Source organism: Canis lupus, chromosome 12 (genome assembly GCF_048164855.1).
Source record: "Canis lupus baileyi chromosome 12, mCanLup2.hap1, whole genome shotgun sequence".
Classification (NCBI taxonomy): Eukaryota; Metazoa; Chordata; class Mammalia; order Carnivora; family Canidae; genus Canis; species Canis lupus.
In genome coordinates, this window is record NC_132849.1 from 57251943 (window position 1) to 57266603 (window position 14661).

The window sequence follows — 14661 nt, forward strand, 5'->3', positions numbered from 1 at the left end:
TAGCCACCCTTACCACCTTTTTTTTTTTAAAAAAGATTTTATTTATTCATGAGAGACCAGAGAGAGAGAGAGAGACAGACACAGAGACAGGCTTCATGCAGGGAGCCTGATGTGGGACTTGATCCTGGGACTCTAGGATCATGTCCTGGGCCGAAGACAGGTGCTCAACTACTGAGCCACCCAGGCGTCCCCACCTTTAACACCTTTTAGGGCACATTTTATATTACTATTTTAGGTTACCTTAAAATAATATAAAGTTTTATTCCTTAATATTCTAATGTATACTATTTGATTAAATTGAGGCTGTACTTCTTTTAAAGTGAATTGGTAAATTGTTAATGTTCTAACCCTTCTACAGGTGACACCAGGTTGTAAAATGGAGACATTTCTACTTGTGTTTCTGGAAAAAAAAAAACCTATTTTCTGCAAAATTATACATCGAAAAGAACTGGTTTATGGGAGCAATAGGGAAAGACCATTCAAAAACTATGAGCTTTTTAACCACAGCCCTAATAAAAGTAATAATTGTTACCCCAGGAGATAACTAGAATTACAGGCAGCTTTTTGTGCTTTGGGCACGGTATAGTGCAAATGGACAAGGACTTATAAACCAGTTGGACTGTTTTTTAGATAGAACAAAGAAGAAGCAGGACTTAGCACTAGCTGAGATTTTTATAAGGTGAAGGATATGCCTGTTTGAGAAAGGAGCCCCTACTGCTAGCCCCTGCATCCTTGATCATTAAAATGAACTGACTCCTGCCTGGGTAGCAGTCCAGTCAAGCGGAGGCTCCTAATGCTTCTCTGATAATTAAGAATTCCAGTTACAATTTTTTTTCCGCTTTCACAGGAAGCATTTAGAATAGTGTCTTTTGGACAACCTCAAGATTTATGATTGACCTGTTTTGTGTTTTCATTGAATCTCTCCGTTTATAATATTTTGCCCATTATAAAACACCAGATATATTTTAGCAAATAAACATTTAATCTTAATCATTTAAAGTACCCATGAGGAAGCTTTTGAAGATGCTTACCTCTTTATGTTGCTCTCCTGTTAAAACCCTTCTGTAGATTTGTCATCTGTTGAGGAAAGTTCAAATTCCTTAGCTTGTCATATGATCCCTCTGTTTCACCCTCATTCTTTATCATTTGACCTTTTGTGCCATATGGTTCACGGGTCTCAAATTACATGTAGTTTTTATGCAATGAAATCAATTTCATGATTCTTGGACTTCAGATATATTGTTGAATACAGTTTTCTTGGCAGGTTTCTACTCATACCTTAAAACTCAGTGTAGAGCTTGCTTATCATGGCTCCATTGCTTATCATGGCATACCTTTAGATATGCCCTCTTTTTGGATCATTTTCTTATTTTTTAACACTATAAGTTGTTGAAGACTTACTTGTCTTCTATTTTTATCTGTCCCAGCTTTGGAATCAGCCACTTCTCCAAGAAACATTTTTTTTTAAAGGTTTTTTTTTTTTAAGGGTTTTTTTTGTTTGTTTGTTTGTTTTTTAAGATTTTTATTTATTTCCTTGACAGAGAGAGAGCATGAGTGGGCAGGGTGGGAAGGCAACAGAGGAAGAAACAGACTCCCTCCCAAGGCAGGAGCCTGACACAGGGCTCTATTTCAGGACTCTGTCCCAGGACCCTGAGATCATGACTTGAGCCAAAGGCAGACAGACACTCAACCAACTGAGCCACCCAGGTGCCCCCAGAGTTCTTTTATTCAAGAATGGTATTTAGAAATCAGTATTTGAACACTAGATATGCTTATTGCTCCTCAAGTACCATTATTTCTAGGCCTTGTCAGCAGACACATGTATCATGAATCTACTATATGTGCTAGTCCATTTGCACACACATGTTCATGTTTAGTTTTGTACTTACCTGTTTGTATATATAGGGTATTAAAAATCATGAGTTCATACTGATACTTCTAATTCTTGTCCTATACCACAGGGTTCATTCTAGTCTTCTTCCTTTTTTTGGTAATTTCTTTTGTAGTTAGTGAGAAATCTGGATCTCATTATCTACAGTATATTTACTTGTTCAACTGTAGGGGACACACAAAATTATTTCAGAGTTAACATTTTTTTTTCTTAATAACTGTTTGGGGACATCTGGGTGACTCTGTGGTTGAGCATCTATCTGCCTTTGGCTTAGGGTGTGATCCCTGTCCAGGGATAGAGCCCCAAGATTGAGCTGCATCGGGCTCCCTGCGAGGAACCTGCTTCTCCTTGTATGTCCTGGCCTCTCTCTGTGTCTCTCATGAATAAATAAATAAATATCTTTGATTAAAAAAATAATAACTGTTGGTTTATCCAGCCTCCAAACTAGGCTCTCTGTAATCTTAATTACAATTTCTTTATTTTTTTATTTTTATTTTTTATTTTTTTTAAGATTTTATTTATTTATTCATAGAGACAGAGAGAGAGAGGCAGAGACACAGGTAGAGGAGAAGCAGGCACCATACAGAGAGCCTGACGTGGGACTCCATCCCGGGTCTCCAGGATCACGCCCTGGGCTGCAGGCGGCGCTAAACCGATGCGCCACCAGGGCTGCCCTCTTTTTTTTTTTTTAAAGATTTTCTTTATTTATTCATGAGAGACAGAGAGAGAGAGACACAGGCAGAGACACAGGCAGAGGGAGAAGCAGGCTCCATGCAGGGAGCCCAGCAAGGGACTCTATCCGGGGTCTCCAGGATCAGGCCCTGGGCAGGAGGCGGTGCTAAACTGCTGAGCCACTCAGGCTGCCCAATTAGTTTCTTTTGAAAACAATTTTTCCTTTCTCTCTAATTCTTTCCCCAGATCACTACTTTTAAGATCACATTTTGTACTTCCCTTGCAACTACTTAGTAGTGTAAGAAAGAAACAAAAGATGTTGATTTGTTTGGAATTCCTGTGGAGTTTACCACTTTTTCCTTCTTCCATTGATGAAGCCTTCTGTATTTTAGAGTTGAAAAATTATCCCTGATTTCTTGTAATCTGGACACTTTAAGGCACTTCGTAATACACTTATCTCCAGTCCTCCCAAAGTTATCAGCAATGAAGTTCTTTTGGTAGCAATTTGTAGTTACTGTTTATATGGTAATAAATGAATTAGTTGCATTTATATGTGTATGTTTTTAAATGCAACTGTTTTTCTTTATCTTTGCTTTTTACCAGACAGGCATGGTGCATTGTGATACAGCAGTTGGAACACCTGATTATATTTCACCTGAGGTTCTCAAATCACAAGGGGGTGATGGTTACTATGGGCGAGAATGTGATTGGTGGTCGGTGGGTGTTTTCCTTTTTGAGATGCTGGTGGGTAAGTAAATATTTTAACTAGTTCTTTTTTCAAAATCTATCTCTCATAACATTAGTTTTACACCAAGAATTTGAGAATATAAGGAAATTAGTTGTGTCCCATGAAAGAAGTAGGTATTTTTAAAACTTTGAATTAGTTGTATCATATATGACAGATTATTAACTGGAAAATTAAAGCCAAGTTGTACTGGCACAGTAATTTAGTGGAATATAAAAGGAATAAAAGTATATTGATAGGAAACAATCCTTCAGTAGGCCTTTTTGTATGAAGAAAATGTTAGAGCAAGAAGCAAGTTTACTAAAAAAAAAAAAAAAAAAAAAGGAAGCAAGTTTACTGGTGCTGTGGGCCTCTAAGACTTTCTTGATCAATCGTGTTTGTTGTAAATATTTAAGTATAAGGCTGTTAATATTTGTTCCAATAATAGAGAACTAAAAGTATTCTTTAGTTTTTGTAATTACATTATATAATTGACTTTTGTCAACTGTATTTCTTCTGTTTATTACTTGCATTTACATATGGTTTTCATTCTAGTAAAATAAATCATAGTTTTTGACCATTTGATTATTGGTAAAAGTATTCTATAATTGTATTTCATTATCAAAAAACTCAGAAGCAAATTTAACAGTTTCTTTTACTTTGCGCAAATCAAAATTTGAAAGATTCAGGTATTTCAAAACTTTTCTTTACGTAATAGATTTTATTCTTAAGATTTCCCTTTCCTAAGTTATGAGGTCACAAAAATATCTTCTGGCTAAGGAAGCCAATGACTGAATCATCTGGCTTGGGAATGAGGACAGATATAGCCAAATCTGTTTTCTGAGGCAAGTGTGATAAGGCTAATAACATTATATGAAACAACTTTAAAGTTGAAAATTATTTTTAGAAATTGGAGAATTTATTTTCTAGAGGAGGACCCTAAAAAAATTAGTAGTGGAAAATCTGTAAAATCTGTATGATTATTATTATTATTTCTTTAAAAAAACCCAGAACTTTCTGGTATATTTAAATAATAATTAGTCATGGAATGTTTTTGTGGCATAAATTGCCTTCTCTTGGTGACCATTTTGTGTATGTAGTATTGATCTTGTTATGCTTAAACTGAAGACATAGTATGACCTACGTTGTTTTGGGCCTTTATTTTTGTAGTGCATCTCTATATGCAGGCTGTGTTCCAGGTAGCTCCATTCTCCCCGCCTCTGGCCCAATCTGATGATACATTAGGTATATCTTTTGCAATCTTCTTAAAGTAGAATATAGTCTATAATTTGCCTAGACTCTCCAGGAATTTAGAAAATAATAATATTTGGAGAAAGTCACATAGCTCCTTTGAAGGAACCATTTAAATTCCTGCTACTGTTTCCAACTCTTGAGTTGAATTTAATGACTTTGAATGACACTAATTTACAGTATTCTGAGCCTAATCTGGTGCTTGCTCAGGTTGGTTAGCACTGGACTTCATTTAAAAGCTCTACTGCAGTTAAAAATGGCACTAGAAAAATCTTGAGTTCAAAGCACTCCTTTGCCCTCTTTGAAGACAAACAGAAACTACCTGAACACCCCTTTTGAAATTTTTGGATTGTCTGATTTGAGAAATTCTGGTTTGTACTAAGGTAACTTATAGTTGAGTCATACTGGCAGGGCCTTTAATTCTTTTGGCTTTTAGAGGAGTAGTGGCCAAGATGGTGCCTTCAGCTTTTTCTGTCTTTATTTACATTTCACTGCCTCTTTATCTTAGCCATTAGTTTGCAAGAACACTGCATTTGGGAGACCATTTATGCCATTTTCAATTCTAGCTATGTGTCATCTTTGGCAAATCACATGTGAAATAATAGGTCTGGTCTAACTCTTAGAGCTTTACTGTCCAGTTTATCATGATAAAAATGGTTTATGTCTGTACAGTCCCATATGGTGGGCACTGGCCACACTGAGCTCTTGAAATGTGGCTAGTGTGACTAAAGAACTGAAATTTTTATTTTATTTAATTTTAAATTGCCACGTGTAGCTAGAGAGTAATCTCAAAAAAGAGATTGATCCAGCTCAAGCATTAGAGGACTCTGATCTATCTGATCCTACTTAGTATTAGTAATCTTTTTATTTAATTATCCAGTGAGTTATTTCATTTCCCATTGTAAAAGCAACAACAAATTCTAGAGTTAGCATTGATTTTATTTTGCTTTTAAGAGTTGATAGTTCATTGGTATGGTTAAAATTTAAATACATTCACATTCTTGGTATGTTCTGATGTGTTTGGACTGAGACTCCTGGCCCATAGATTACTTGTTCTTCCATGCATGTGACAAATTTAAACCTAACATATTTAAATAATAGTTGAAAAGTGTTTAATTTGCATTCTCTGTTACACTCAGTGTCTTCTTTCTTGGAATTTTAGGGGATACTCCATTTTATGCAGATTCACTTGTAGGAACTTATAGCAAAATTATGGATCATAAAAACTCACTGTGTTTCCCTGAAGATGCAGAAATTTCTAAACATGCGAAGAATCTCATTTGCGCCTTCTTAACAGATAGGTAATATACATTGAATTTCTTTGTAGAGAGCCTTTAACTTTTAAATTTGTAGAAATGAAAGCATAGCTTTTATTTACATATGAAATCTCTTTCTCTCTATCCAAATTGCTTTTAATTCTGGATTAGCCATTTCCTACTGGTAGGCCTGGTGTTGGGTTACTCTCGTCATTATGGGTGTGCAACCCCATTGTAATCTAACTCTAAGCCTACCTTCATGGCTACAAAGAAAAAATAGAACTTGGTAAGATAATGCATTTGAGAGAAATAAAACTTGTATTATTCACATTTTATCCTTTGAAGTGATTAAGCCACCTGACTCTTACTGTACAACTTTTGAGAGACGAGTGTTTTGTGCAGATACATACTTGACAGGTTATAATCTCAAAAACTATTTGTATTTGACTTGGGAGTGCCTCCTTCCCAGCCCTTTTTTTTTTTGCATTTGAATATGAGTAATCTGCCTTGGAAATTCTATATTTGTTAAAACAAAATAGGTAAACAACACTGAAATCTGCCTCAAAAAGGGAAGATAGGAAACTCTTTGGAGTTTCTTCCTTGGCCTTTCTATTTAGTTCTTTCAGATTTGTGATAAGAATCAATCTGTCAAAGGACCAACCTTTATAAGGGGGTGTTATGCACCACAGTCCAAACTTTATTCACCAGCATTATGATTTTAGGGAAATAATTTTTCTTTTTGGAGAAGTTTTACTTATCCATAAATAACAGCATCAGGTCAGATTGATAATGAGGGCATTTCTAGCTCGAAAGTGCTATGATTTCTAGCTCGAAAGTGCTATGCTAACAGACCATATTGTTTATCAGCCAGTTGCTGTCAAAGCAGTACTACATTGACTATTCTCATGCATTTATATCTTGCATACATTCTGTAGGAAAAAGTCTTAAAAGTGGAATTCTAGGATACACACTTTAAAATTGAGTTGGTGTAGCAGAATTGACCTGTAGAGTAGCTACAGCAGGATATATTTCTATTGATGACAGTTACTTTCCTTATTCTCCTCAAACTGAATATCATGATTTTTTTTTCCATTTGAAGCAAGAAAAGTTGTTGCTATTTTTTTCTCATTAGAGAGGTTAATCATTTTGTTTATCAACTATAAGATTTGTTAATTACGTGATTAACAAACAGTCCATGCTGATAAACAGTAAATTCTGTATAATGTTTGATTTGGGACTAAATGGATTAATAAGGATGACCATAATTGGTGCTGAAAGGTAAAATATAAAACAGGACATAGCACGTGTTAATAAAAGGAGTACCTACCATTCATGAAAGATTTGCCTTAGCAATTTATTGGGGTGGTGGTACAGTCTAAAGAATGATTGTAGGTAGAGAAAAGATATTTGGAAAAGAATTTAATGCCATCATTATGGCTAGTAGTACTTCCCTCTAAAGTTTATAGGTTTTTCTGTTTATATTTAATATGGCTCCAAGGGCATGTAAAAAATGCTTTTTATTTCTATAAAATCTTCATTGAAAACTCAGAGAATGAAATTGTTAATATTTTTCTTGTATTCAGAATGATAATTTTAGTATAAATGTAGGGATAACAATTATCAGAGTAAAGATAGATAGTTTCTAACAATATATAGTTCTTTTTAAGAATAGATCTTAATTAAAACATTTAAAAGAATTTTTTATTAAAGATTTTTAAAAAGATTTTTAAAAATTTATTTGAAAGAGATTTAATAAATATTTTATTAAAGACTTTTAAAAATTATTTATTTGAGAGAGAAAACATAGGAGCAGTAGTGGGGATAGAGAGAATTGGACTCTGCCCTGAGTATGGAGCCTGATGCTGGGTTCATTCTCATGACCCTGAGATCATGACCTGAGCCAAACCAAGAGACAGATGATGCTCAGCCGACTGAACCATCCAGGTGCCCCAGAAGAGACTTTTAAGATAACACTTTTATTGGGGGGACTTCAAATAAGTCTTCTGTGTCTGAAGTTAACACTGTCCATTTTACATCCTGGAGCTGGTCATGCGGTTTTGGCACACACAAGTGAATATTTTTATTTGAAAGTCTCATGTGTACTTTTGCTTGATATAAACTACAGATGGAAATACATTTCACTTTTCATAGCATTTACTATACTTTATAGTCCTTTTAATCTAGGGAGATCATATATTGTAAAATTAGCATTGCTTGTTTTTTAGAAAGATCTAAGCAGAAACTTTTAATAATGATATCTGAAAATCATTTGTGATTTTGATACCCAAGATATGAATTTATTTTTTTCATTTTTTCATAATCTTTTTATAATACAGTCTTTAATTGCATTGTTTAGGGAGGTACGACTTGGGAGAAATGGGGTAGAAGAAATCAAACAGCATCCTTTCTTTAAGAATGATCAATGGAATTGGGATAACATAAGAGAGAGTAAGTCAGTAAATTGAAATATTTCCATTCCATCATGTTTCAAATCTCAGAAATTGATTACTCTTTTGAATTATTAATCATGTTTGATACACTTAATGCTAACCAATTTTAAATTGGTTAAATTTATTTCATATTTTTCTGTGGCAGTGTTTATGATTAAATGTTCCTCAGTGTATCTTAAACTAATTTGTATTCATTAGCAATACTTTTTAATACTTCTATAATAATCAGATTTCTTAATTTGTCCAGTTTTTTATGGATCTCAATAATTTTCAGAATGGGGGAAATACCCCTTAATTTGAATATGTTTGAGTTAATAAATCAGTAATTAATATTTATGTAGACCATACTTTGGTGAATACTAGGATAAGCATAATAATTCATTTTCACCTTATGTGTATTTGTGTATTTGACATTAATTCATTTTGAGAGTAGGAAATATTAACTTAAAGAATTTAAAAAGCCAAAGACTAAAGAATGTGTGTGCAAGTTATTGTTGCTTGCAGTTTGTATACCTAGAATGATAGCATATTACTCTCCTTGTGTAATTGATTTATCTATACTTAAAACTGTTGTAATATAGTAATAAAATACTTGAATAAAATTTTAATTTTTTGAAATGAAAGAATGTAAAACATATTACCAAAATTTTTTATAGTAAATCATAATGTTATTAATTATATATTATTACTGTATAATGTTTGGTATTAATACATATTATTAATAATATGTAATTGATATAAAACAAAATCTGGATGGTTAATGTGTATTTTGATTATGAAGAAAATTATCCATTTCTTTTCTTTTAACAGCGGCAGCTCCTGTAGTACCAGAACTCAGCAGTGACATAGACAGCAGCAATTTTGATGACATCGAAGATGATAAAGGAGATGTAGAAACTTTTCCAATTCCTAAAGCTTTTGTGGGAAATCAGCTGCCTTTTATAGGATTTACCTACTATAGAGAAAATCTGTACGTGACTTGTTAGATTTTTATTGTTTTCAGTATTTAGCTGTAAAGAGTTATCTTACCGTGTGAGAAGAAAAAGTGTTAATTTGTTTTAAACTTTTGAGTTTTTAAAAAAAGACTGTCAGAAGTTTTCATTTAATTCCATTTTTTGGAAAGATTTTATTTATATTTATTTGTCAGAGAGAGAGGACAAGCTGGGGGAGTGGCAGGCAGAGGGAGAAGCAGACTCTCCACTGAGCAGGGAGCCTGACTTGGGGCTCAATCCCAGGACTCCAAGAACGTGACCTGAGCCTAAGGCAGAGAAGCTTAACTGACTGAGACACCCAGGCGCCGCTAATTACATTATTTCTGAATGTTACGCATTTACAAATGTATGCAAGGCATTGTTCTATATTCTTTGTAGGGACAGAGAGTAAGACTAAATGCCTGCATTTGAAGGAGTTTATCAACTAATGAGGGATGTGAAAGAATAATACAGTCATAATGAAGGGTAGAAAGTGATATTTACCTTAAGAAAGGTCCCAAAATATCTGAAATAAAAGGAACATCTCTGGTGAGGGTAAGGAGTCAGGTAAGACCTCAGGGAAGAGGTGGTATTTGTAAGCTACGAAAGGGTTTTCAGTGGCCAGTGGCCAAGACGTGGGGAGGTTAGGTAAGAGCTGTGAGAAGATGAACAAGGGAAGCATATTGGCACACATATGGAGCAGAGTAGTGTGGTCTAGCAGGGCTCAAACATAAGATGCATATTACTGTATTACATCATGTGGGGGACCTAATGATGATTTCAAGTTTCTTGCCTGTAATCCCTACATGTAGCACAGCGCCTGGCACAAGGCCAATAAATACTGGTTGCAGTGAGTAAAAGATTAAAAACTGTGTTGGAGTTCAGAGGAAGAATAAAGCAGCAGATGATGATTGTTGTGTGCTATACTGAGGGACTTTTGACTTTGACAGGCAGTGAGGAGTGAGGCATTAAAGACATTTGAGAAACATATATTTGAGAAACTTCTGGTACTTCCATAATGGTAGGGATGATCAACTATTTTGATTTGCCCAGGACTGGGGGGCTTCCTAGGATATGGCAAGGGACTTTGATGCTGAAACTAAGAAGATCTCTAGCAAGCCAGGATAAGTTAACCACCCTGCTAATGATAGTATTCTAAAAACTATTGTAATGTTCACTAAAATGCCTGGAGAAACTAAAGTATTTTTATAGGCAGCGAGGAAGGACCTTACAGTTAAAGAGAGAAATTGACAATTAAATAGAAGTGATTTATGGACTAAGGCCTGGGAATCGAGATGTCATCTTTGAAAAGGAGGAATGGTATCTTCTTTCTAGAAGATTTCTAGATAAAATAGTTACGGGAACTCAAAATGAGATGAAAAGGGGCAAAGGATAGCCCATTTAGTAACTCCAATCTCAACAATATTAAAGACGAGAACATCCAATGAGTGGGGAGCAAAAAAAAAAAAGTGCAGCATTTTGTTATTGAGAATGATAAATGTGTAGAGGGGAAAACATTGCTTCATTTAAAATATGTTGAAGTGAAAAAGAGAAATCTTTGTGGTTGGAATTTAATTCTGAGAAGAATTTGGGGCTATTAGAAAATGGATTAGGATGACATGCAAAGGATTTATTTCCTGCCTTTTCTTCTAGGTTATTAAGTGAGTCTTCATCTTGTAGAGAAAATGATTCATTACAATCAAGGAAAAATGAAGTATGTATAGATTTTTACTACTCTATTTTAGTCACATGTTCAACTAATTTTAGTAATACCCATGTGTTTAAAAGTTCATTTGATATTACTTTTTGAATCAATAGATGTCATTCTTTGTTGTAATACAATTTATAGGACATTGTAATGATTCATTTATTTGACAGTTATTATTGTGTTAAGATACAGTAGCTAGAGAATTATACATCGCTTTAGGCTTAGTTTTAGTAGCAAAGTGATGGAATAGGTTTATAAACAACTATAACATCAGAAACTTTTGTAATCTTAGTACTCTAAAATACTATAGATAATAAGGTATAAGGGTACGGAAACAGAGGAAATAATATTTTGAGTGTTTCGGAATGAATTTAGATAAATGGTGTTTTTATTGAACTATTACAGTATTTTATGGCCTCTGTAATTTGTAACTGTTCAAAAGTAAATCATATACACACATACACATTAATAAGGATGCTAAACATTTTTCTCCTTAAAATTTATAGAAAGTAAAAGAGTTGGTTAGATAATTCTGGTATGATTTATTTTAGGAATTTTATAAAGAATACAAGCATTTTAAATTTTTGTTTTGTTTTGTTTTAAATAGGAAAGTCAAGAGGTATGTTGATGTCACATATGTTGAAAACTGAGAAAAGCACATCACTCTAGCAATTTTTTGATATAGCCATTTTCCACCTAGCATTTGGAATGCTACATCTGCCCGAGAGAGAAGTTTCCAACCTTTTTTCTACCAAGTATTTCTTTCATTATTGCCCTTATGGATCTATTGTTTAAATATGTATTATGTAATTTTCTTAGTTTTATTTATCAAGGATATATAACTGATTAGCATGTGAAAACTAGTGTGGTCAAATTATACTAAGGCAGTAACAGCCAAAAGCAATTAAACTTGACTTGTTCATTGGCCTGTATATTCTTATTAGGGAAAAATAATATTTTTTGCTTAAGATACATAAAATATTTAAGAAACCATGGGGAACCTTATCACTAGAAAGAATAATGGAAAGAATGTTGGCCTTGGAATCTAATAGACTTGGATTGATTTTTGGGATAGCCACTTATTAGCTAAGGAATCTTGGCCCAGTTATTCACCTTTTTTGAATTACATTTTCTTTATTGAGTAGGTACAACACTACCATGTTCTTAGGGTCATTGTTAGGATTAATGAGACAACATTTGTAAAGTGCCTGCCACAATCCCCTAAGGCACAAAAGGAACTCAAAAAGTTCTTTATAAAGGTAATAATGCTCCAAAGATGGATTATTTAATACTTTCTGATTTTAGTTTATTTAAAAATCAATATATCTGGCCTAGATGAAGGTGTAAAGAATGGCAAGGAAATGACTTCTAAACAGTTAGCTATCATTCTTCAAAGAGTTCTTGATTCTAACTTTTTATAGTACTGTTCCTGGCACTGTGTAGAAAGGTATAAAGAAGAGCTCAAATTCTTATTTTTAAGAGCACTAGTATATTTTTGAGCCAGTTCAAAGTATTGCAGATATTTATTTCAGATATAGACCTTTCATCTTATAAGAACACATAGTGACAGTATTTTTATATAAATAATCTGTGGAAGAACACTGGAAGATATCCTTTATTCATAATGAGTGAGAGACTTGGTGTTGTAGAAGAATTCTACCAAGTTTAGGGCTTCTCACTCATATATTTGTGTAGTGTAGACATGTACATGTTTGCATACATGTGTACTGTGATAGAGACCAAAGTTGGAGAATTTTTTTCCCCCTGTCAGTAAAAGTCACATTAAGAAGGTACAAATCTGTATGTACCATTATAGATGAGGTTATAGTCAGCTCAGAAAATAGCTTGTCATTGTTTTCTTTAAGCTTTTTATGTTTTAAATGTGACCAAACTTTATAGTTTCTTGTTTACTGACAGATTCAGAAAAAATTATATACATTAGAAGAACACCTCAGCACTGAGATACAAGCCAAAGAAGAACTAGAGCAAAAGTGCAAGTATGTTTTATAGATAATTAAATGTTGTATTTTAAAATTTGTCTAAGCATGTTACTAAAAATGAAGAGTTACAAAGTAATTATTTGGTTATTTTAAAATTTATAGTAAGTAAATGTTTTTATTATGAGTTAGAGATGATTTTACTTACTATTTCTTTTGAAATTCTTTAGATCTGTTAATACTCGACTTGAAAAAGTAGCAAAGGAATTAGAAGAAGAGGTAAAGTTGCTCTGTATTTTTATTAACATTTTTCACTAAAAGTTTTGATGCCTGACTTACCTACAGAGTTCTCTTAGAACCATAACTAATACATATCTTGATAATATAGTAAGACCTACCTTCTAGCATTGGTGAACAGAACTAAAACTACAGGGTAACTGTGATGCTATACTTCATTTTGTTGTTTTTACAAACTTGAGTTAATTTAGTATGTTCAGATATTTCAAGTAAAAAACATTTGCATTTGTATTAATTACTTGGCTTAACAACAGAAAGTGACCAGTTTCTTTTCTTAATTTTCTGTTGATAATATTTTAGATCCCTAGTGTATATCAAGTGAAGATGGTTCATTGGTGATGGAATATTTCAGAAAGCTTGACTTTGAGTAGTAAACAATGAGCACTGTGGTCTTGATAATTTAGGAGAGATGTGCTATTTGAAAATAATGGAAAATATTGTGAGTTTTAACGAAGTAGCAGTTAACAGCTTATTTTTAAAAGTGTCCTTATCTGCTTGAAATACTGAAATACTGTTTTCATTTGATTTTTATGCATACTTTCCTTTGGTAATAACTTTAAGCATTATTTCAGATTACTTTAAGGAAAAATGTGGAATCAGCATTAAGACAATTAGAAAGAGAAAAGGCACTTCTTCAGCACAAAAATGCAGAATATCAGCGGAAAGCTGATCACGAAGCAGACAAGAAGCGGAATTTGGAAAATGATGGTTTGTGGTGTAGAATATTAAATACTTGTCAAGAAAAAAATTAAGTGTGTATGTAAGTGTGTGTTGTGTTGAAGCTTGCCACTGAAATGCTTTTTGTCATAGTTAACAGTTTAAAGGATCAACTTGAAGATTTGAAAAAAAGAAATCAGAACTCTCAAATATCCACCGAGAAAGTGAATCAGCTCCAGAGACAAGTAGGTCAATCTCGGTTGTAGTAAGGATATCGAATATTCTTTATGATGACTTTTTTTTAAATTTTTATTATTATTTTCTTTTATGATGACTTCTTAATACTAGTTTTAGTTGGCAGTGTTATAAAAAAGCTTTCTTTGCCTCTAATTTTAAAGGGAAATCATTAGGAAAATAATTTTAGGTGTTTTTTGTTGTTGTTTTTTTTACTTTAGTTTATAATGGAGTACTAAATGGAAGTATTTTCATTACATATACCTGTGTTTGTTGTTTGATTGATTTTGAATGGAATAACAGCTGGATGAAACCAATGCTTTACTGAGAACAGAATCTGATACTGCGGCCCGGTTAAGAAAAACCCAGGCAGAAAGTTCAAAACAGATTCAGCAGCTGGAATCTAACAATAGAGATCTCCAAGATAAAAATTGCCTGCTAGAGACTGCCAAGTTAAAACTTGAAAAGGAATTTATGAATCTTCAGTCAGTTCTAGAATCTGAAAGGAGGGACCGAACCCACGGATCCGAGATAATTAATGACTTACAAGGTATTAACGTAGAGATTACACTTGGATTATCTTGATAATTTGTATTTTGGAAATAACCTTGAT

At 33.4% G+C, this 14661-nt stretch overlaps 1 protein-coding gene across 13 annotated transcripts in view; it reads left to right on the forward strand.

Annotated features, from left to right (window-relative positions):
• ROCK2 (Rho associated coiled-coil containing protein kinase 2) overlaps positions 1–14661 on the forward strand; it is a 141454-nt gene that overhangs the window by 91115 nt on the left and 35678 nt on the right. For 11 of the 13 annotated variants that reach the window (XR_012004795.1, XR_012004794.1, XR_012004793.1 and 8 more), the window contains exons 6-16: positions 3167–3311; positions 4458–4532; positions 5701–5839; positions 8151–8242; positions 9055–9214; positions 10869–10929; positions 12841–12920; positions 13091–13139; positions 13730–13865; positions 13968–14059; positions 14352–14598. Coding sequence is in view for 10 of the 13 variants with exons in the window: in XM_072771070.1 (XP_072627171.1) it covers positions 3167–3311; positions 4458–4532; positions 5701–5839; positions 8151–8242; positions 9055–9214; positions 10869–10929; positions 12841–12920; positions 13091–13139; positions 13730–13865; positions 13968–14059; positions 14352–14598 (1276 nt within the window). In the remaining 3 variants the exon portion in view is untranslated. The remainder of the gene's footprint in view (positions 1–3166; positions 3312–4457; positions 4533–5700; positions 5840–8150; positions 8243–9054; positions 9215–10868; positions 10930–12840; positions 12921–13090; positions 13140–13729; positions 13866–13967; positions 14060–14351; positions 14599–14661) is intronic. The other 2 variants (XM_072771074.1, XM_072771079.1) reach the window with 1 other exon arrangement.